Source organism: Sminthopsis crassicaudata, chromosome 3 (genome assembly GCF_048593235.1).
Source record: "Sminthopsis crassicaudata isolate SCR6 chromosome 3, ASM4859323v1, whole genome shotgun sequence".
Classification (NCBI taxonomy): Eukaryota; Metazoa; Chordata; class Mammalia; order Dasyuromorphia; family Dasyuridae; genus Sminthopsis; species Sminthopsis crassicaudata.
The window spans coordinates 443,068,773-443,094,525 of NC_133619.1; the positions used below are offsets into that span (position 1 = coordinate 443,068,773).

Here is a 25,753-nt window from a genome sequence, read left to right on the forward strand (position 1 = left end):
AGAAAGTGAATATTAGACCTTCACAATTGAATCATATATAGCAGAACAACCTATTAATTAAAGTAAAATGCAGAAACAGGTAGAGAATGAAAAGATGAATAGACGTCAAATAAAAAGAGCAAAGAGAATGAGAGCAATGAAAATAAAGCAATACTAGCCCAGCAGTTGAAATATGAAAGAAAGAAGGAATATGCTCTTTTTAAAAAATACTCAAATAAAGACATTGAATTTTCCTACACAAATCACTAATAAACTCCAAGTTGTGAAATACTTTTTCTACTATCATTTATGGAGACCAAGTTATTTTTCATGTTTTTATGTGTGTGTATGCATGAATATATGAATATATATGCAAACACTATCCATAATGTTAATAGTTTTTTCTTTCATTCCAACAGAAGCCAATAAAAAGCAGCAGATACAAAAATGTTGCTATAAAATGATGATGTACTTAATTAAAAATAAGTATTATATTTGTAATCTAAGTTTGGGGTTCAAGCCCCTGAAGTGTTCACAGAGTGTACTGAAAGATAAAGTATTGTCAATGAATATGATCATCAATATCTCAAGTGTAAAATTAAAAAGGAATGGATAACATGATCTCTCATATCTCTTTTGAGCTGTAAATTCTTATTTACTCATAAAATCAATTTTTAACATTCCCTCCAATTACCATATGTTGCCAATTAAAAAACAACAATGAAGAATTCATTTCAGCAAACATTATTTAAATGACTGTTGGATATATGGTACTTTTTAAAGGTACATACTGAAAAAAATGAATCTGTGTCATAAATATAATTGGAACCCAGACCTTGGAATATTAGAGTATTCTGATAGTAGCAAGATGATAAAATGGTATGCCAACCTTTTATAACCAACTCCAAATTCCTTCCCTTCCCCAACCAAACCCTGGAAGCTCGCAACCAAGCCTTAAATCACCCAGCAAACTTGTGAAGAGACTAAACACGTGCCAAAGTTCTAAATTATTTGTCATATTCTAGAAATGATCAACTCTACCAATTTAGTTTTTTCAAAAAAAAAAAAAAAATCCAACTAATAAATGTATTTTCTTTCTCTCCCTTAAAAAAAAGAAAAGGAAAACCTTTATAACAAATACATATAGACTAGTAAAACAAATTCCTATATGGATCATATCTCAAAAACATGTCTAATTTTGTAGTATGAATCTATTATCTCTCAGTCAGGAGTTGCATGTTTCATCAAAGGTCCTGTGGTATTATGATTTACTACTGTGTAGAACAGAGTTCTCAAGTCCTTCTAAGTTGTTTTCTTTATAATATTATTATTGTATAAATTATTTTGCAGGTTCTACTCTCTTTTCACTGTACATTATTTGATATTAACCCTAAATTTCTTTGAACTCATCCCTTTTAGCATTTCTTATAACATAATAGTATTCCATTATATTCATATTCCATAATTTGTTTAGTTATTCCCTAATTGATGATCATTTATTAATTGCCTATTCTTTACTACCACAAAAATAACTACCATAAATATTTTATATATATTAATCATTTTCCTCTTTAAATTTCTTTAGGTTCCAGAGCTAGTTGTGTTATCAGTGGGTCAAATGAATACACAATTTGGTGACTTTTGGGACATAGTTCCAAATTGCTTTCCAAAACAGTTGGATCAATAAGCCACAGCTCCACTAATATCAGTTTAGTTGTGTCCAAGGAACAAGTGGCAATAAACTACTTCCTCTTGTACTGGCTCACTAACCTCAATCAGCCCCCTCTCATTTTAAAAAGGATCAGTAGATGATCAGAGAAATGCAAATTAAGACAACTCTGAGATATCACTACACACCTGTCAGATTGGCTAAGATGACAGGAAAAGATAATGATGAATGTTGGAGGGGATGTGGGAAAACTGGTACACTGATGCATTGTTGGTGGAGTTGTGAAATAATCCAACCATTCTGGAGAGCAATTTGGAACTATGCCCAAAAAGTTATCAAACTGTGCATGCCTTTTGATCCAGCAGTGCTACTACTGGGCTTCTATCCCAAAGAAATAAAGATGGGAAAGGGACCTGTATGTGCCAAAATGTTTGTGGCAGCTCTTTTTGTAGTGGCTAGAAACTGGAAAATGAATGGATGCCCATCAATTGGAGAATGGTTGGGTAAATTATGGTATATGAATGCTATGGAATATTATTGCTCTATAAGAAATGACCAGTAGGATGAATATAGAGAGGCTTGGAGAGACTTACATGAACTGATGCTGAGTGAAATGAGCAGAACCAGGAGATCACTATACACTTCAACAATGATACTGTATAAAGATATATTCTGATTGAAGTGGATATCTTCAATATAAAGATCTAATTCACTTCCAGTTGATCAATGATGGACAGAAATAGCTATATCCAGAGAAGGAACACTGGGAATTGAATGTAAACTGTTTACACTACTGTCTTTCTACCCAGGTTACTTATACCTTCGGAATCCAATTCTTACCATGCAAAAAGAAAATTGGTTTTACACACATATTTTGTATCTAGGTTATACTGTAACACATTTAATATGTATGGGATTGCCTGTCATCTAGGGGAGGGAGTAGCAGGAGGGAGGGGAAATTTTGGAAAAATGAATACAAGGGATAATGTTGTTAAAAAAAAATTACTCATGCATATATACTGTCAAAAATTATAATTATAAAATTAATTTTAAAAAGGATCAGTAGAATAGAGACTGGGACAAATAGAAGAGATAGTGAAGGATATAATCAACAACATCAGCAAATGAATGCATATATATATATATGGAAGTATAAGAGTCAAAGACAATTCCAAAGTTGAAAAGCCAAATGACTAAAAGTCCTATGGTGTCCCAAAACAGAAATAATAAAGTTTGAAAGAAGAGTAAATTTCTGGCCTTATATAACCAGGTTCACCCTATCACCTAGTATATTAAATTGTTTCCTTTCAAATACCTACTCAATTGTCCACAAGCTTCACCACACCCTCAAACTTTTCAACCAACATTTCTTCCAATTCCTGAATTCAACAGAAACCTGGCTCACTATCTTCCTTGTCACCCAGTCCATTTTCATTCTCAAGAACAAGCTCTCTCCATGCCTTTCCACTAATTTTCCATAATACCTGAAATAGATTTCCTTCCCAATTATGCTTTTTAGAACCCCTGGCTATCTTCAAGACTATGTTAATGTGCTACCATTTTTAAAAAGCCTTTTGAAATCAATTGATGTAGCAAAAAATATTTTTGTTAAGCATCAAGAATGAAAAAATCCCTGCTTCTCAAGAAATTTGGATTTTATGTGGTGCTTGAGCTACTTCTTGAAGAAAAAGATTCTAAAAGGTGGAGGTGAAGGAGAGAGCAAGGCAGCCAGGGGTAAGGGCACAAAAGCAGAATAGGAACCACCATTTGTAAGGAACACTAAATATGCCAGTATGAATAGATTATGTATGTGAGGAAGGAAGGAACTTGTGAAAAAATATGACAAAAAAAGACACAAAGTTTTAAGAAGATTAAATTTGGTTCTACATTGGAATAGACTGACACTTTGTAAAGTCATTTTGGCAACTACATGAAGAATGGATTAGAGAAAGGAGGGAACTGATTGAGGAAAACCAAACAGAAGGCTATTGCAGTGGAACCAAGATGGTGAAATAGCACGAAGAAGTATAGTTAGCAAGTACCCCCCTCCTAAATAAATCTAAAAAACATACCTTATTAAATCCTAATCAGAAAAATCTAAGAAAAAAATCACTGTGAATCTTCTTTTGTCTTATCATTTTTCAGGCCTAAGCTGGCACAGACAGGCAGAGGTCCAATAATACTAGAGATGAACGTCTGCCTAGGGGCAAGTAACCAAGGGGATCTCTAACCCAGGAAGAAGCCATGCACTAAGAATCTCAAAGATTCTGGCATGGCAAAGCCTAAACTTCTGTAAAATGAACAAATCGGTACCAATTGACAACTCAATAGATTACTACCCAGGTTCAAGGTTACAGCTTCAGGATGGACTGAGGACAATGAGGAATAGCTATTGAACAAAGAGCAAATTCAGAAATTAGCAATAGCATGGGTCAGACGCCAGGAACTAAGTGGATTCAATTTCGACATATGCCCTCACATGAAGCTACAAAATAAGCAGTACAGAAATTCCAGACCAAAAAAGCAACTCTGAATGAGTAAATGGTAGAAAGACTGACTCTAGAAGCAGATTACTTAAACTCCAAAACAACATGCTCAAAGGCCCATTGTCCAGACCCAAACCCAGATCAGAAACTTGTAAAGTTCAGACCGGGTAGGACAGCAGTCTGACTTTGTCCTGGAACAGAATACTTTGGAACCACTAAAAGCCAACAAATCTCTACCCTCAGTTGTCCCCGAGATTCAGAAAAAAACACAATTTTTGGCACTTCAAGAAAACAACAAAACACCAGGACCAGCTTAGCCATCCCCTCCAGAAGTGTATAGAACAAGGTTACACTGCTAACATTCTAATAAATGGAATCCATTTGTTTCCTCTGAACCATATCATTATCATGTAAGGATACTAATTTATTTTTAAAATTATTTTACAAACAACAGGAACAAAAAGATCTTGAATTCAATTGTGTAGTAGTGAAGATCTGCTAAATTATTGAGAAAATCCAGGTGTTCTCATTTAATACCATCAAAAATTCCTTTGATTTAGTTTAATTCTCATAAAAAAATCTTGTATACTTAGGAAATTCAGTGTTATTGATATATTCTTTTTGGTAAGAAGATTTAAAAATTTCTTTCATATTCTAGATATCTTCCCTTCTTTCTCAAAATTAGGCTGCCTCCAATGAACTTCCTCTTTTTATATAGCCTAATTCAGTCTAATTATTTTCTTTAGTGTCATCTCCACTTCCCTATCAAAGCACATCTGAAACAGTGGTGTTAAGAATTCAAATGTGGTGGTTTACCTATTTTTGATGATGGTAAGAATCTATTATAAAAATCTTTACAAATACAATTTTTTCCCTCTTTTTCATCCTATTTCTAGTTTCAGTTTTCAATGTCCTTGAGATGTCTCTAGTTATCTGGATGACTCATCAAGTTTTCTTCAAACTGCTTTTCTCTCCCTTGCTTTTCAAAATTTAATCAGGCAAAGCTATTTATAATCTTCCATCATCCTTCCTTGGGAGATTTTACAACTGAATTTGTATTCTAATTTGATGTTACCCCCATCTATTACCTCTCCCTGCTTAGAAATAAAAACAAATATATACTAATAATTTACATCCAGGTTTTTAAAATCACCTCACTGTGATGATTCCTTCTCATAAGCTGAACTTCTGTATGAAATTATCAGAATTAATGTATCTTTTCTTTCATATATTTTACAATTTTACAATTCCTAGTTTACAGCATCAACAACTTATCTAAACACTTTTGGCTAGAGCTTGCTGCATGCTCTATCTTTTTTTCATTTTATCCCAAATACTAATTTTTGTTCTAAATCAATAAACATTTATTAAGTGCCTATTGCATACAAGGCAATATTCAAGGCACTGGAAATGTAAAAACAAGAACAAAGCATTACTGCTAAAGGAATTAAGAGATTAATAATGCTGGATTAGTAGAGATTATTCATTGATAGGTAATTTAGAGTACCCATATAGTGTGTAGGAACTAAATATTCATTTGATTAAGTTATTCTAAGACTCTAAAGGTTAAGTTCCTCCTTCAGTTTTAATGAATGTTTCCCTTTTCTTGAACTCCCTGAAATAAGATACTCTTTCCAGAAGCTCTAAAATTATATTAATCAATATATATGTCATTTTAAAAGCAACACTTCTAATTGCAAATACTATAACTGCAGGACAAGATTTCTAAAGCAATCTCACTTAAACAGATTGATAGACACAGAACCTAATCCAATACGATATCAGATTTGATAGCTATTCCACCTTAGGAACTCCCCCTTATCCCCCTAACATGCCCTCCCTCTAGATCTTGGCAATAGCACCAAATTGTGTAAGGAAAGCCCCAGCAAAGTAAATTAATTGGATGACTTGTCTTCTGCAATTGAATTATATTCAAACAACTTTCTTAAGGCTGCTAAATGCTTTTTTTTTCCCATTATAAAAAATAAGCTCTATAAATCATCCCTTTGCTATTGACTACAGAGGAGCCAGCAGACTTTTTGTGTCAACAAAATAAATAATTGCACTTGCAAATAAATAATTATACTCAGAAGCTTTGTGACAGATTCTCTATTTCAGATATTAAATCAACATTTCCCTTAAGGTACTTAGGTTCTACTGGGACAACAACACATCATTTTACACAAAAGAAATAACTGTACTCATGTTATTTTCAATATTGTTTCCTGTTAAAAATTATCAGTACTTGAAACAAGATGAAAAACATAAACTTCAATTTTAAAAAGTTACAAAATCCATAATAACTTAAAAGAAACTTTTAAGTAAGTATGGTAATATTAAATCCTGACCAAATTCTGAATTAAAAACAAAGAGTTCCAACTAAGAAATACTATCAAGATAATCTGGTCACATTCATAATTACATTTTGTTGGTTTGATTTTTCATTTTTTAAATGAAGTTTGTCATGCAAAACAGAAATTAGGATTTAATATAATTATATTTATTTGATGAAAAAACTTTAAGAACAAATTGGTAGCAGGAAAGCAGGAAAAAAATAATTTTAGAAATTTAAGAACAATTTGGAATTCAGCACCTCAAAATTTACAGCAGTCCTGCATATTTGAAATTATTGCTGTTATAACAAAATCATATTTTAGAGATGCTTCATTTCTGTTTGACTTTAGTTTCTCATGTCAGGTAAATATATAAAAAGTATTTACAAATTGAAACAAAGTAAATCTGAAAAGAAAAAAACTACAAATAAATTGGGGCATAAAGGGCAAATAAAAGCTTTTATATAGGACTTGAGATATTATTTGGAAGAAGCTAAAGATTCTAAGAGGCACAGGTTAAGAGTGTGTGCATCTAGCCATGAGAAATCATCTATGCAACGGGACAAAGGGAAGACATGGAATGTTGTTTATGAGAAAAGGTTAAAAGACCAGTTTTGTGTTGTGTTTTTTTTTTTTTGTTTTTTTGTTTTTTAGCTCACAAAAAATGAAGAGTAAGATGAAATTAAGTGAAAAATGAAGGTGGAAAAGAGACTGTTAAAGTCTTTAAATGGCAGTTTGCTGTGTCAGATACTGTGCTTCTTTTGGGAACACAAAAATTAAAAAACAGTCACTGGCCTCAAGGGGGTTATTTTCTAATGAAGAAACAATGTGTGTGTGTGTGGGGGGGGTGAGTGTGGGTGGGTGTGTGTATAAGTATATATGAACTGAATACAAGTTAGTCACAAATACTTTTCCTATTCATTAAAATACAATCCTTTTCATTACTGCGATGTTATCTGGCCCTAATTTTGTCTAGCGCCTTCTGCAAGTTTTCTCAAAGAAAACATTTGTTATATATTAATCAATCAAAAAGCATTTATTTAGTTCTTACTAGATCCCAGGCACTATGCTAGTTGCTAAGACTATTAATATCCTCTACATCAATAACATCTAACTTAACAAAACATTCTAAAGATAAAGATTATTGTTGTCAATATCATATTTGTCCAGAATAGTAAACTATACATCATTCTGATCCTCATTTCAAAAGTATTAATGAAATAATGCAAATGAAAAAATAAACACTATAAGAATTTAACAAAATTCAAAGTTAATATTTAATCACTGACTATCTAAAACTCAAAAAGTTCTAATACACGCAAACACATATATCATGTTTTCAAACATGGTACAGCTACCAACCTTCACATCAAGAGACAGGGGAAACATCAAAAATTAAAGTTGGATAGCATTTATTTTTATTGTTAAATAAATATATTTAAAACTAGAATTTGGATTTTGTGTGATTTGTAAAAATTTATAAAAGTTGACAGAAATATGTAATAATTCTATTTCTTATAATAAACACTAACTTATTACCTAAAAACATCTTGCCAATTTCTCAAGAATGAGGTAGCATGGTAAACTGGAAAGGACACTGGTCTTTCAGTACAAAAACCTGGGTAATAGTTCCACTCTGCCAATAACTAGCTGCACAACCTTCAACAACTTAACCTTGAAGGGCATCCATTACTCTTTTGTAAAATAAGGAAGCTGGCCTAGATGATCTCTAAGAAACAAACACAAACATTTATTTCCATATCAACAGAATCATAAAATTTGACCTCCTTAATATAAAAAAATTACAAAAAAGCATTTTAAAATTCATTTTAGAAAATTATTTACCCAATATATTTTTCAACACTTTAAGAAGGACTGTCTACCATATTCAACACTTCCCTAAAACTTAAAGGCTCCCATAACTGGTTAAGAAACCTTTTGATTTTTTTTTAATAGAACCAAATTCTAATTTAACATACTAAAACTATACTACTTCCTGACTCATCATCAATAACTGCTTTTTTTTCAAACAGACTTTCAGCTGGAACTTTTGATATCCAAGTAGAGAAAAGGGGGATAAGAAATGCCATTAAATTTTAATCTTAATTAAAGGTGGACATTAAGTGTAGTTCTAACTATTTCTCCAACTTATCCCCCCCCCGCCAGCTCCCCCCCCAAAAAAGAAACCTGTATAATGTTGAGTTTTCAAGACCACAAAATTTTAATAGCTAAAAAAAAAAAAAATCTTGCCACATTAAAGTTCTAAACCTACCCTAAAAACAAAACAAACAAAACAAAACAAAAAAAAAATCTTTTAGAATTGTAAAGAACATTAACCCAACTAGTACATATTTCTTTAAATAACAGATTTTCAAACTGCTATCAAAGAATATTGCAGGAATTTTTTAAAAACTTATTGAATAACTTGAAAACAAAAGTGTTCGGGACATTAAAAAAATAAAGGAATGAGAGGTTTAATGTAGGGAGAAAAACAACACAAAAAGAGACTGGGGTGTAAAGCCTATTAGAAAGTTAAATTTCAAGATATTTTTTTCTAAATAAGTAGGAAAAATATATCAATATTAGTCTAAACAAAGAAAAGAGAATAGGAATTCTCAAAATAAGAATTTTACTAATTTGGAAAAAAAATTATGGTCTTCCTCCTTTAAGCTATTTAAATACTGTACTTGAATCTTGTTTATATTGCATAAAAAATCCTTTCAAACAGTACAGTGGTAACTACAAATTTCAATTACTTAAAATTAGACATTAATTTGAAGTTTTAGTATACAGATTATTATTAAGTGATACTGAAAATAAAAAACAAAAAAATAAGGTTGTGATTAAGATAAATAACTTTAAAATTAAACTTCATTTCTTTTCACCTGACTGATAGCTGTATTTGTCATTTTCCCTTTCACTTTTAATATCTCCTTCCTCATGGAAATAACCTATAGTTCCAAATTTTAAAATTTCTTCAAATTACTCAGTTTCTGACATATTTGAGCCTTCATAGATAAATCTCACCTATCACTACAATTTCTTATCAAATTTCTAAGAATACCTCACTAAGTTCAATTTTATATAACTATGATCCAGATAAATGTCAGGACTAAAACTGTTCTATTTTAATTTTATGCCCTTTACCTTCTTGGCATAACTGGGAACTTCCCCCATATAAAGAAAAACACCAATCAAGCTATGAATTGTTATTGTTCTAGTTGTACAACACTAGCAAATTAATTATTAGTACAATAAATATGTCAATAATTATTACAAAATGAATAATGCTATGATAAAAACATAAGAAACCAAATACTCTATTAAAAGGACATCATTTATAGTTTGATTTTTTTTTTCAGTCTCCAACATTCTATGCTGTTAGGCTTACAAATAAAATTTATTTTGTTTTAACTCCTTTGTTGCCATTTGTCAGGTAGCATTTTTTTTTTCATTCTGTACAAATGGCAAGAGCTACAACTAAAAATATTAGGTGCAAAATACTGCTTGCTTGTACAATGTTAATGATCATAATTGATGATGTCAGTAAAGTTCTAAGAATTTATTATCTTAACTTGTGCCTCCTCTGCTGGCTCTGAAGCAGAATAGCACAATATTTAGCTTCTGACTTCTTTCATTATTTAATACAATTTAAAAATTTTTTTTGTTCAATTATTGCTATTAAAAACTCATTTTGAAAAATAAAAAATAAAAATGTTGGCTTATGAGCCTAAGAATCTAAAATCCAATTTCTGCCAGATTACAAAACCTTACAATTACTTTCCTCCCCACAAATTAAACATGCCCTTTTAATAATGAGTATATCTAATTCAGAAGACAATCTGAAATTAAAATGTATACACAAAAGTATACAATATGTAATATCCAATTAATACATTACTTAATATGATTTAACTTACAATGCGGTATATCTGTCCATTGCAGACTGCACATCTCTACGGTAAACTGTCCGAAGGATTACCATGACTGGGTCAAACTCTCTATCCCAGACTTCAGCTATTATCATTTAAAAAAAAGTACAAGTTAACATAGTAATTCCTAAAGATGAAAGTTATTACATAATCTTGTTAGCAATTTAAAATTTAATAGATGGAATATTTTCTTAGATTATTAATTTTAGTAATAAGTCTAATGTGTTAAAGAATCATTTGAATATAACAAACTTTATGCCATATAAGAAAGTCTTTCACATGCTATTCTTTATACCCAAGGAAAACAAACTGTAAAATCAAGCTGAATGATAACAAATTAGTTATTAGGTCATAAATGCTTTATTAACTATCAAGCAGAACTACAAAAATGACTTTTAAATGAATTTCTATAATTTTAATTACTAATCTTAAATTTATTTTGATTCCCATTTAAAATGTTAACTTTCTGATGTAACAAATACTATTTCTTTCCTAAGATCATGATTCTAGCACTGCATGTTTTAAAATGGAAAAAAAAAATTTGATAATCTTGTAATCATCACAAATAGATAATGCAGCATGATGAATATTTAAGATGCTCAGTCTGAGTTTAAACCAAGAATTTTAAATATAATTTTCAAAGTCCTATACCAGAAGTCACAAGACTTAGATTCTTAGTCACAGTTTTGCTACTAACTAGAGGGGCAGCTAGGTGGCGCAGTAGATAGAGCACCAGCCTTGAATTCAGGAGGACCCGAGTTCAAATTGGGACTTCATACACAATACTTCCTAGCTGTGTGACCCTGGGCAAGTCACTTAGCCCCAGCCTCAGAGGGGGGGGGGGAAGCTACTAACTTTATAGTAACCTTAGGATTACTAAGTTCCTCTGGGTCTCATTTTCCTGCCTCTACAAGAACACCATACACATTCCCTTCTTTCTGTTGTTCTCTTCAAATTCTCATTAGCTGTCACCTAGATGATTACAATGGACACCTAACCAATTTGTCTTCCTCACTAATGTCTTCTATTCTTAGATTAACCTTCCTGTATAATTCTGTATACATTATTTTAGTACTCAAAAACCTCAAAAAATTCTAGTGCTCAAAAATCTCAAAAACTTCAAGAACTTCTTCAATGCTTAAGAAATCAGTTCCAAATTGCTTAGCCTAAGTTGGCTCCATTCTACATTTTCAGTCTTATATTCCACTACTTCACCTTCATAGGCCAAATTACTCATTGACAAATAAGGTTCATACCATCCCACCACTGTATTTCTGCTTATTGGAATTGCTATATTCCTCCCTTATAATTGTTTAATTCCTTGTAAAGCCCAGCAAACTTCCTCTGTTCAAGAGAGTCTTCTCTGATTCTTCCCTCATCTGAAGGTAAATATAACCTCTTCTTAACTCAAACACTCTGTTTATATTGCTTAAGCACTTCTCACATCTTACTTCATATTGTAGTCATTTGTGTACAAATTTTACGTCTGTAATTTCCCTAAAATCAGTAACCTCATCCTAGTTCTTTGTGATCTGAGCACCTAACACAATTCTGACACAATGTTTTGAATTTAACATTAAGCATTTTTGATGATTCTAAAAACTATTTCCAGATAATTTAAAAATATTTCTATTAGAGTAAATTGAATCTTAATCCCAGTGATCAAGGATGTTGTCGAGCAGGGAAGTGGTATAGTAGATAAGACTTCAGGGCCTAGAATCAAGAAGATTCATCTTCCAGAGTTAAAATCTGATCTCAGATGAGCTTAATCTGACTCTGGATAAATCACTTAACTCTCTTTGCCTCAATTTCTTCATCTGTAAAATGAGATACAGAAAGAAATGGCAAACCATTCCAATACCTTTCTAAAGAAAACTCCCTATGAAAACTCACAAAGAGTAAGATACAACTGAAAAATGACTGAATAACAACAAATACTATCTACTGATCAATAATACAGAATCCTATTATGCTTTTGCTTTGGACAAGCAATATGAAAATTCTAGTCCTAGTCACAACACAACAACATAATAATTAGACATAACTTACTATTTTCTTGATAATACAATAACAATGTAATGAAAACTGATTATTATTCTACTCTAAAACACTATATAAATGCTGTTACAATTATGTAATAAAATTATGCATATGAGATTTAGCTTACTATATACAAAGGCAAGCTAAATCTTCCAAACTATTATAAAGTTCAAATAGAAGACTTTTAACAGACCCTTCAAAATTTCTGAAGTGCCTGCTATAAGCAGAGTACAACTCATGAGATAACAGGACAAGTCCCTATCCTTATGAAGCTCATAATCTAAAAGTAATTAATATGTATGTGAATAATTTGAATTCAAAATAAGCATTCAAAAGAGAGAAATAGGAAGCAAAGTATCACATTAAACACAAAATACTGTTCTCAGAGTTGGTGGCTCTTTTTTCTCCCCTTTTAGTAAATATTAAGAGATAATGACAATGTATTAAAATTACTCTTGGCTTATCTGGAACAAATACATTAAAAAAAAAACTGCTAACTCATACATAACTCTATGGTTTTATATAATTCTTTTTTTCACAACAATCCTATGATGTAGGTAGTGCAAACACTATTATTCCCATTTTACAAAGAAGGAAACTAAGCGTTCAAAGAGATTAAATATATTGCTCAGGCACATGGCTAGTTAAAGAAGGAATCGGTACTCCCTGGTTCTTCTGTCACTAATATCAATGCTCTTTTTCTATTAAAGCACACTGTCATAGACACCAAATTCAGAAGATTCTAAGTCACAACTAATTATAATTATAATTATAATGAGTGAGGATGAGGGAGAAGAATTATTTTTTAGGAAAACTTTTACTGTCTAAAACTAACCTTGGAAGTGACTATAGAGAGGTGGAGTTGATCAATAGTTTCTTTTTAAAAAACTCTTTGCCCAAAAGCATATTTGCTTACAAAAGTAATTTCATGCCTTCCCTTAAAGAAGTGGTTCTCAAAGTGTTGTCTAGGACCATGAGGGAACCCTAAGACTCTGAGAGAGTCTTTAAGGTAAAAACAAAGGCATTATTTGACTGTTAAATTATCCCTTTAGCCTCTGTAAGGCCAGATTTTGTTTATATTCTTCAAATGAAACAGTGCTGCAATAGATTTAATTCAGAAGCAGAAATGAAAGTACAGCCATTTTCTTCTAAACCAAACAGCAAAGAGATTTACAAAAATATTAAAACAATCCCAATTTTCACAATATTTTTGTTTATGAAAATATAGTTATCTTTCACAAAAATGTTATATGTTAATCAACATTTTAAATTTTATCAATTTTAACTTCTAATATGGTAAAAACTTTATATCAATCCACATAAGCAAAAGCCTTTTGTAGCTTTTTTGTAGCAAATTTTAAGGTAGAAAAGGATCCTGAGATCAAAAAGTTTAAGAAATGCAGTTTCTGAGCTTCTGCAAGTGCTGAAATTTTCATATGGCCTCTCATACTTTGGTCCTAAGAGATGGCTATAAAAAATAGAGTCCTCAAAAGACATGTGCTGATTCAGGGAGGAGACCAACTGTTTATTGAAACAAGCACGTACCAAAATCAATAATGATCTCTTTACCACCAAATTTGGAACTTTTTTTCCCCCAATATTTATTGTCTCCTACCTCTTCCCAGAACTTGACATTCTGCTCCTTGTTACTCTCTTCTTCTTTGGTTTCCACAGTAACTGATTCATTTACTAATTCATTCATTCATTCAATAACTATTTGCTAAGCATCTAATAAAGTATATCTTTTATAACATCTCTTTGCCAACCCTACTTCCAAAGCTCTGTCCCAGATCACCTTCTCTATATAAAATAGCATTTTCTGTCGAAATCTTCCCTTTCTTGGTAATTTTATTGAATTCTATTATCTATAAAAATAACGACTAAATATCTCTTGTCACCCCAACCACAAGATCCAAAACTGTATCATTCAATCATCTGCATGACATTTCTTCCAGTAGTCTAAAACTAAACTTCCCCCAAAAAAATCTCAATCTTCTCAACTTAATTTCTGTTCATGGCACCACTATTTTCTGTGTCACCAAATCTGAACTTTCAAATTATCTTTTACTTTTCCCACCACAACCAATTTGCTGTCAAATACCATTATATGACCTCTTTCTCATTCACTATGCAACTATTCTTGTTCAGATCTTTATTACCTCTCAATATTATCATAAATTTCACTACGTTGAGTTTCTCCCTGCTACTAGAGTAATATGTCTGAGGCAGCAAGGTGGTGCAATAAAAAGAATGCTGGACCTGGAGTGAGGAAGACAGGAATTCAAATCCTGCTCCAGACACTTAATAAGTGTGTAATTCCTGGGCAAGTCTACTTGAGTCTTAGTTTCCATATATGTAAAATGGGAATAGTCATGATACCTATCTTAAAGAGTTGTTGGGAAGATATTCATAAAATATTTTACAAAACTTAAAGCACCATAAAAATGCTAGCTATTGTTGTTATTGCTGCTGTTATTTCTAAGAGACAAATCTAATCCCTTCACTTCCTGATTTAAAAATATCAGTGGCTAATATATCCTGCCAATCATATGAAATATGAACTCTTTAAATGAACCTAGGATGGATTTATAATTTAACAATCTGGCTTCTGTCTATGAATTAACAAAAACCATTTTGTTTTATACACTTCATATTCCAGTCAAACTGCCCTCCTTATAGCAGTCTTAAGCCTACTTTTGACAATTTCCATTTCAGATCATCTACATACATAGTCTCCCAAACCTAGAAGAAATTCCCATTCTATTCTCAATATAACACAAGATCACATATTTAACATTAAAAGTTATCTTAGAAGGCCATCATGTATAACCTCTTCACTTTACAGATGAGGAAAATGAGGTCCAGAGTGAGTGACTGACTTGATCAAAGCCAAGCTATAAATAATATCTGAGGAGACAGATGAACTAACATCTTATTCCAAATCTAGGACTCTGTCCACTATATCACATCATAGCTTAGATCTCTCCTATGTGTTTTTCATATTTTAACATGCATTTGAATTATCTATGTGAATGTCAACTCAATTACAAACTAAGGGTAGAAATTATTTCTTGCTTCTTCATCCTCTTTATAATTACTTCATTTAGTTGTTCAACAAATATCTGATCAATAGATAAATGTTAAAGGTTTTTAAATATTTACCTTTGAATGGAAAATAAATTTAATTTAAATTTAATTTCATAATGATATTTAAGAGCAACTAATTCATATATTTTCTTTTAAATATATGAATAACAAAAATTTATGTTGCTATTTTGTTTTCCCAACAGTTACTACTATAGTAAAAATGATAATGAAAATAATATTTTTCAAAGCATATTTTACTTTCATTGATATATATACATGATAATATACATATACCTACATATATAATAATAAATAATACGCATAATAACATGAATTACACTGTTTCAAGTGAATTCCAAAAATTCATATTTACCAAAAGAATTATAAAATGGACAATGCTACTTTTTTTTCTTCTTGGTTTTTATCTCCATGATCATGAAACTACAAGCTGTGATATGACTTTACTGTGATATGTGTTTACTGAAACACAAGGCCAGATACATACATATTTAAAACTTAATTGATTTTAATGGAATTCAAATTACCAATCTGAATCATGGGTATCTCAATATTTTGAAGCAAAGACATTTAATTAGACTATTACTTAAATTTAGTAAGCTATCACCTTCCCCCAATGCACAGCAAGATTTCGGGTTAATTGCTTCCCTCCCTTAGTATCAAGTTACAACTTAAAAATCAAAAAAGGATTTTTAATAGTTTTCTTTTGTCCTAGAGAGTTCTAAATCTATAGTTATGAATGGTCTTAATAGTAAAGCAGCAGTCAAAGTAAAAGGAAGCTACTATTGCAGTATAAATTTGCAATTTTAATCACTATTATCTTTTAAATTATGCCAAAATATTTTCAAAGTGCTTATTAATATAATATTTTAAATAATATGAACATTCAGCTAATTCCAGATATTCTCCAGAATCAAATTCCACAACAAAAAATAATCATATCTTTTATTTACTTAAAATATTATTTTTTAAAAGATTACGATTAAGAACAGCTAGGTGGCAGAGTGGATAGAATAACAGCCCTGAAGTCAGGAGAACCTGAGTTCAAATCCACTTAACATTTACTAACTGTGTGACTCTGAGCAAGTCACTTAACCCTAATTGCTTCCAAAAACAAACAAAAAGAAAACATTAAAACTGATCCTGTGTCATTTTCTTTTTGATCCTATTTACAATTAATTGATTTTATCCTGTAAATGCCTATTTCGTGGTTCTTTGTCTCTGAACTTTGAGTTCAGAGTTAACTGGCCTGTAATGGGTTAAGTTTAAAAGTCCAACTCTTCTTATTCAAGGAATTTAACAGACCTTGGAGAATGTCTATAAACACAAAGGGAGTTTGGGCCTAGTACCTTCCTTCCAACTAACCTTCAAAATTCTTGGTTTGCTTTCAAAAAATGTCAACCATTATTATCTCACATCTGCACTCAGATAATGAGCATTACTTGGTCTCATGAGAGAAGAACAGGGTTTATTGCTAGATCCCATTACCAAACTTCCAACCAATCATATTGTTCTTGTACCTTAGCTCTGCAACCAATCATATTGCCCTTAATCCCAGAAGTTATCAACCCTGCCCTGTCCTTTATTCTGTACTTCCCAAAATCTACATAACTGTCTCTCTGCTTGAAGTCTTTGGCATAAATTTAAGAGGCAAGCCAATGACCCATTTATGGACAAGTAGAATGCCTCTGCTAATAAATGTTCTTGTATGGGAGATATGCTTCAGTTTAATCTGCCCTCAGACACTTAACACTTTCTAGCTGTGTGATCCTAGGCAAATCACTTAACCCCAATTACCACAACAATAACAAAAAAAATTACTACTACTACTACTAATATAATAATAATAATAAACTTCCTGTCTTGTATTTTAGAGTTAACTGAGAAACAAAATGCTTGATTTCAGTAGTAAAGCTAGTACCACTGATTAAAAAAAAAAAAAAATCATTATAACTTCCAAGGTTTTTATTAAGACAAAAAAGTAGTCAGAGATCACCTTAGAGGAAGAACATACTTTACTAATTTGTTTTATGAGATAAAAATTGCAAATATAAGTCAACTTCTTACCTATTTCAAGATTTTAACAACTTTGCCATCTATGAAGTATCTATGACAGTAGTAAAAGTTTCCAATTTGGAGTGAAATTTAAAGGGAAAGTTTCGGTACATTTTTAAAATTTCAAAACAGATACTGTTAATAATGAATTCTGGCCAAAACTGCTTCAACATTTTAAATGGTTACTTGGGGATAAGTATCTAGTCACTATGTATGCATTTGTTATGGTACAGAAATATTCCATTATATTCATGTACCTAATTTGTTTAATTATTTCCAAATTAATGGACATTTTCTTTGCTTCCATTTATTTGCTATCTAAATGAATGTTCTTGTCAGAAAAAAATAACCAACTATGGCCATCAGATGCATTTATATTTTTGTTGTATATAGTTCAATTTACTTTTCTTCCTAATAAGAATATAAGCTGTTTTATAGGCTGTTATTGTTGCTTTGAAAGCAAATAAGAGTAGAAAAAACATGTTGCATCATTTTGCCCTTTAAAGTAGGATACTTCAGTCTATGAAAGGTATTATTTCATGCTATATTCCATCAAAACCTTTATGGCATAGAGGTAATATCTTGAGCTTTCAAGATATGAAGAAAGAGAGGAGTTCAGATGTGCATAGGTAAAAGAAATAATTAGATTGACAAAATCATGGTTCCCTGAAGTACTGAATGAAATACTAATTGCTAATATTTGGTCACTGAAGTTTAAAATTGGCCAAAAAGTCCTACTGTAACATGATAATAGAGTGCTTTAAGTAAACAGAAATAATTATCAATAATTATGTTAAAAAAAAAAAAAAAGAATAATATGAAAAAAAATCAAGGCTGAGCAAAAAAGTAAAGTGATTTCTACTAGCATATAGGGCTTAACCTTTAGAAAATCAGTATTTCAAAAAAATCTTCTTTTTACATTAACATACCTTTAGGCGTATACATTCCTTGTTGCATAGAACCTCCAGGTTCAAAAACAGGAGCTTTAAAATCAGCTACCGCTGACAACACAGATTCAAAACTGTAGCTACCTGGAATAATTCCACTTTTAGGATTGGGATTTTCTGGAATGTGATTCTTAAGTCAAGAAAAATCAGTACTGATAAAAGTTGTGTCAAATGATCAGTATACTCACTCTACTAATTACTTATTTAAGAATAGTCCAAATATCAAGATCTATTACAATACCAGAAAGTGGCCACAAGAGGACTCCACAATACAACAATTCTGTCAACACTGCTCCTAACACATTTAAAATGACTGAAATATAAAATTAAGGCATTTTTCATCTTAACACCAACTATTTGCTTTACAGCAGAGAAGAATACCAAAAGGGTTTTATTGATAACATTTTTCACACCTACTAATATTGAACATGAGATGGGACGATTACAAATACTGGGTGGAAGGGGGGAGAGAAATCAAATGGAATATCTTAAGATACCCATATTTTTAAAATTTCTATTTTACCATTTTCTAATTTTAATTTTTCTAACAAAGTTAGAATATATTTCCTTGGAACTAGAGAAAGCAAAAAAAAAAAAAAAAGTGTCATCAAGGAAAAAAATGAGATTTACAATTTCAAAGAATGCCTCCTAAAAATCTTCAAATGGTCATCTTTAATTAAGAATCATGAAAAAACTAATAGAAATTAAACTAAAAAACAAATTGTAAGCAGATATTTCACATCTGATATATACTATGGCATAAATTTTTTTTAGACTTATTAAAAGTCTAAGATATCAGTGATTATCACATGTAGACCTAGAAGAAGTAATCTTAAAGGTTATCTAGTTCAAATCAAAACCTAACTCCAAAGCTAGCACACTTTCTAAATTAAACTGCTTTTTTTCCTTTTTTTTGACAATCCAAGAAAACAGTTGGTAAATTGAAGCTGGTTATAAAAGGTTTCATAAAGGTTAGAAAGAAAATACTATTATTACATTTTATAGATGAGGAAACAGGGGTTCTCAGAAGTTAGTGATGTGCTTAACATAATGATATTGAAAGTATACTGTGTACTATTACGCTCGAAATAACAGCTGGACAAACAAAGTCTATGTATGTGTGTGTGATATGCTATACAAAATCTAACTATGTTTTGGAAAATACCTATTATATTTTAAAATATAGTGTATTAGATAAAAAGTTGATCTCAAGTTCAGGAAAACTTTGGTTTAAGTCCCATTTCTGAGACTAGAAAAGTATTTGAAGTATTCCCAGGCAACTCATTAAACTTAAGAATTATAAAGAAAGTCCTGATCTGTTTTGGAAAAAGGAAATTCCTCATAAGGTATTCCCTATACCTATGAAAAATAGATGATCTAATTAAGTTTTTTTTTTTTTAATTCTAGTTATAATGTATTCTATCTTTACTTAACCCAATTAATATGCAAAAGAGACTTGTTATTGTAGAAAAAAACAATTAAACTAAGAGACTGAAATCAGGAAAACTTGAGCTCTCTTGAAGACAGACTCTTCCGTGAACTTGTTATGTAATCCTTAAATATATCACTTAATCTCTCTGAACATCACTTTCTTCACATATGAAATGAAAGATGATTTTTCCAAGATCCCTTCCAATTCTCACATGCTGTAATCCTCATTATGGAATATTTCAAATTTCTTTCAATATATTAAGTTGAACCTGAAATCAAGTGAAAAATGGAACAAAAATTTATAAGGATATGAGATCCAGCAATGAACTATGTGTCCTGTCATTCATACAAAGTTGGGCTACCATCTCTGCCCTGAGGATTTCATCATCTGTCATGCCTAAAAATAATTTAAAAATAAAAATTAGTACATTTAAATAGAAATAGATTTTTTTTTAAATTTACAATAAATTTTACTAATCTGTCCCCTAAAATGTTCAGTATGCTTCAAGAGCTAAAGAAAAACTGATGGGTGCCTCAGATTAAATTAGTGTTTAGAATTGTTGTTTTCAACTATTTTAGATAAAGTAGTAAGGTGAATCAATTTTAAATATATATAATTTGCAAACTAAATCAACAATCTAAAATAATTTACATTAGATTCACAACTTCTTTTTAAAGAGGTTTAACTGTCACTATTTTAAAAGTGGCTGTTCTATTTACATATGAATAAGTACAGTTTTTACCTAAATGTAAACGAAGGCTCAACAGAATCACAAGAAATGTGAGGGCTCCTTCTAACATAGATCTTTCATGTTCTGAGTCAAGTATTGTATTTTGATGTTGTGAAGCCATTGTCAACAAATCCACTACTTTAAATCTATGAGGGGAAAAATATAACACTTAAAATTTAAAAGAGTAAAATATAACTGAAAATATGGTAACTGCTAAAATGTTTCAATGTTGCTTACCTTTCAAAAACAGATGAAATAAAATAATCTGGGTCAAGTCTAGATGCACAGACCTTTGAAAGAAAACAGAATTTTATTTCTCAACATTCAGATTTGCTTATGAGCAAAGTATCTGACTGATATGGTGATTTTACCTGTAGTAAGTATATGTCAGGATCAATCATGGAATTACAGAAATGAGACTGTACATAAGTCATAGCTTGCCCTTTGATTTGAAGGCCATTTCTAACCCACATGTTACTGTGAATTTCAGAGAGACTTGCCTATTTAGAAGAAAAAAAAAATTAAATGATAGTATTATTTAGTAATTCAATTTACAAATATTTATTTTTTAAATACATTTTGTACACAAACATGGATTGTCATCTAAAAATATTTTAGAATTAGAATTGATTACTAGAACTAGTCAAAAGTTTTCTTAAACTAAAAATCTGCAAGTTAGAATTAGGATACTCATAATAAAATAAAAACAATACAATATTGGCAAAGCAACATATAAAGAATAACTTACTTGCAAGTTAATGCATGAGTACCTCTACATAATGATCCCTTTAACATACTAATAGCAAGATGCTTACTTGGAGTCCTTTCAACTGAAAAACTATTAGTGATTAACTATATCTCAAAACTCCCAATAACAATATAATATTTAAAGAAATGCTAGATTTAAGCATAAAACAAAAATTACTATTCTAATCACTCTTACATGTAAAGATGAAGGCATTAAATAAATAATTCAAGTATTTGATTAACCTCCAGACATTGGTCCCTAGCCCTAGCCAGCCACTGCAGAGAATTTATCACCAACAGACAGAGGAATGAGATGAGAAAGAATAGGTTAGCAGATTAATTCATGTATTCATTTCTTCAGAGGCTATTTATTAAGCAATTTACTAGACAATGTGTACAGCTAATGAAAAGCTAATAAAGATAAAGCTAACATGATACCTGCCTTCAAGAAGAGTACAAATAGTAAGGGGAAACAAGACACACAAATAACTACCTATTGTAAAAGTTATAATGTGAAGCTACAATATGAGAAGTACAAATTACTAAATAAATCAGTTAAAAAATAAACAAACAAACAAACATGATTAAGAATTCATGCCAGTTGAGTCATGAATGCTGGAATGTACCTATAATATCCAATGTACCCCCTTTCATAAAACCCATATGATGACTTTATGTACACAATGTTTTTCTTTCTTGAAGTGAATGAATGATACTGCTTCCTGGAAATTTAACAAGTGAACATTATAAATTCCTTAAAGCAAAGGTTCTATTGTCCTTTAACTAAAAGAATATGTCTCAAGGCCATTTCCCATGGCACCGGTAAAACTATTTGGAAATACGTACCCTAAGGTATTCCCTATTTATAGTTGTTACTAATTGTTCTACTTTATACCCCTAAACTGCTGGGGAAGATTTCTTTCCATTTTCAAAATTATAATAATACTCATTTCATTACAAATATGAAATTATTTTTGGTAGTATCTTAGTTTACATAGATAAAGATTTCTGTATCCTAAGAGGAGATAAGAAAATGAAATTTAGCTCCTATATCTTCCATCTCATCAAATCAATCATGGCCCTCGAATCTCTAATTACTAGAATACTAAAACATTACTACTATAAATCAAAGGTGAGTCATATTCTGTACACAAAAGAAACTTGTTAATATTAGAACTCTAGGGGAAGTACTACCACTCTATCTTTGGTGTTGTAATCCATATGTGCAATTTGAAAGTTGACACTTCAAAAAGCTGATTAAGATAATAGACATGCAGTCTCTATCTTTTATCCCTAGGAAGTACCACAATTAATTTATCACACAATAACACATTTACAATGCAATTGCTATTAAGCATAGCAAATAAACAGTCAGGATTATCTGATAAATTTTCCTTGTTTTAACAATTTACTATATATTACAAATATAACCTTAAATTATTTAATAAAAGGAGTAAAACATTTCTACCAATGTCTTTTATGTAACTCTCTAAGTATTTATACCTTGTTTCTTCAAATAGTCTAGAATCTTCCTACCAAAGAAGTCATCATGTATTTCTGCGTATCTCCCTCTCTCCCTCCCCAAACTACAGAGGCAATATATTTAATATCCTTCAAAGATCCTAAACAAATATTTGATTTATTGATAAGAACTTTCAGTTCATGAAAAATTAACTTAAGTAACATGCTCTACTTTTTTGTAAGCAAAAAGTTACACCAATACACATAGAATCCTAATATTTTAGAGCTGAAAAAAATCTCAAATATCAAATTACAGATAAAAGAGCTGAGGACCAGTGAGGTAAAGGACTTTTAAATCAAAAAGAGTTGGTAACCACAGAATACATATCTTCATTCATATCATAACACTAGTTGTGCTTTTGTTATGTAAAAAAATATGATGGGAAAATAGTTATTTCTAAGAAAAGTTCTATTCAACAAAATTCGAGTGATATGGCAAAACTAAGAGTCAAACACAAATATTTCAACAATAATTATGATTAAAAAAAAAACTCAAGAATTAGAGTAAATGATGTCTAAAGTCCTTTATGGCTCTCTTATAGGATTCTAAGTCAAATAAGATTTAAACATACTTAGGACAACCAATAACTCCTACCTAAAACTTCTTTTTTTTTAATATTTTTATAGCTTTTTATTTACAAAACATATGCATGGGTAATTTTTCAACATTGAACCTTGCAAAACTTTCTGTTCCAAATTTCCCCTTCCTTTCTCCCACACCCTCGCCTAGATGGCAGGTAGTCCAATACATGTTAAATAAGTAAAACTTCTAAGATGCAAGAAACCTTACCTGAATTTGGAGTGGGTGAATCATTAATTTCATCAACATTTCCTGATCTGGTAAAATAGAATCTAGATCTAACTCTTGACATTTCACAGCCTAAAAATGAAATTTAGAGAATTTAGTTTTTTGGGGGTTTTTTGTTTTTGTTTTTGTTTTTTTTGGGGGGGTGGGAGGGGTTAATCTCTATTTTCATACCTTTTAGAAAAGGAAATAACCATACATACAAAGACAAATCTTACCTTACTCAAAAACATAGCATAATAACGATGTAGTGGCAAATGAAAAGTAACCTGGTTGGGAGCTGGCTGAAATATAAAGAAAATAAAATGCCATAGATAAAAACAATATTTTATATAATTCTATGAAGATAAGATATGCTAAAATCAAATTTATACTTTGTTTTATTCTTGCAACTAATGCTTTGTTTAACTAAAATATTAATTTAAAAAAACATAATTGAAAATAGTTTTCTATGTGAAAAAACAGATCTTTAAGCCAAAAAGATAAATAAATAAAATAAAATAAAACCAAAAATGTTGGAACAAATATTCCGATACAGTTAAAATCTGTAAAATCATCACAATCACAAATAATTATAATGAAAATATGAAAATCATGTTATAGATGCTAAGGAGCTATAATAATAACAGATGTGAAATAATTGCTATTGGGAGGTGTTTTTTTTTCAAATAAATAAATTCCTTAATATGATAGAATAAGAAATTTTTAGAGGCAGAAACTATTCCTTTATAATTCACTAATTAAAATATCCTCCCAGAAGAGAGCCATTACCACCCGAGAGTTTGTTCTGACCATTTACCCTGAAACGTAGTGGCTGAAGAAGTTCTACTGCCTAAATTATGTCATGCACTTGCACAGACAAATGTATAGAGTTTGTCCATCAAAATTTGTTATCTAAGACAAACAGTACAAATGGGCATTGTACTGGGCTAGAGAAGGAGGAGAAAAAGAAAAAAAGGAGAAAGAAGAAGATAAGCATGCTAAGGAGAAGCATGCAAGAGGAAGAGGAGGAAAGTCAACTGGCTGGCCTTAGGAAACAAAAAATCATCTTGAATAAACAGAACCAAGCTTCTCTAGGAAATAAAGACTCATATTTTTAATGTCAATGTCAATGCTGTTGTATAAATGCAAGACAGGGAATACAGTGATCTTAGAAAACTTGAAAATGAATTCTCACAAAGAAAACAATGAAGGCACATGATAGATTTAAGGAGACTGAAATATGTAACTAAGGAAGAATATCAAATAACCATAGGATTTAAAAAATGTCATCAGGGAAATATATTTAGGAAAAGAAGTTCATCAAGTGAAGGGAAGGAATGATAGTCCCTTTTAGTCCCACCTTTTAGACTCCCAATTCAGTCCTCCTAGGTGTTAAACTAGAATTACATATCACCTCCAAATTATATCTTAATCAATATTAGAATCACTGATGAATGTTTAATCCCATATATCCTTAATCTACCATCCTGTCACATGAAAATTATTAGCTAACCTGACAAAAAATCATAATCAAAGACGTTCATACCAGTATCCATGTCTTAGCATTTCTAAAAAATCAACCAACAGATGGACTTCTACTACTTATATGATAATAAAAAGAGAGTATAATATAGCTAAAAAGAGAACTGGAATTTTTAAAAGCAAGGCTCTACAATTATCTCCATCAAGAATTTAATTTATTAAATCAGAATCCATCATTTAATTTCTCTGTATTTCAATCTTCCACCATCAGCAAAATGAGGGTAAATAATATCTTGCCTCCATTATAAGGCTATTGTAAGGAACAAGTAATATAATACAAGTTAAAATGCTCTCCAACAAAAGAAAATTACATTTACTTCTTTCAGTTCCACATATCATCTCATATTCTTTCATTAACTCTATCTAAACCACATAAATATTTTTACATTTAGCATCTTTCTGAAAGCTTGGCTTTATGAAGCTAAATGAAATTAGTATCTTCTCCCAC

The 25,753-nt window shown here is 30.7% G+C and overlaps 1 protein-coding gene across 4 annotated transcripts in view; it reads right to left on the bottom strand.

The window, feature by feature from the left end:
- Positions 1–25,753, bottom strand: part of UBR3 (ubiquitin protein ligase E3 component n-recognin 3) — a 280,583-nt gene that overhangs the window by 142,247 nt on the left and 112,583 nt on the right. For 3 of the 4 annotated variants that reach the window (XM_074303157.1, XM_074303158.1, XM_074303155.1), the window contains exons 12-19: positions 24,000–24,065; positions 23,767–23,856; positions 21,080–21,208; positions 20,946–20,998; positions 20,721–20,854; positions 20,289–20,374; positions 18,529–18,670; positions 10,388–10,484 (exon numbers count right to left, since the gene is read on the bottom strand). In XM_074303157.1, coding sequence (XP_074159258.1) covers positions 10,388–10,484; positions 18,529–18,670; positions 20,289–20,374; positions 20,721–20,854; positions 20,946–20,998; positions 21,080–21,208; positions 23,767–23,856; positions 24,000–24,065 — 797 coding nt within the window. Of the gene's footprint in view, positions 1–10,387; positions 10,485–18,528; positions 18,671–20,286; positions 20,375–20,720; positions 20,855–20,945; positions 20,999–21,079; positions 21,209–23,766; positions 23,857–23,999; positions 24,066–25,753 lie in introns of all 4 variants that reach the window. The other variant, XM_074303159.1, reaches the window with a different exon arrangement.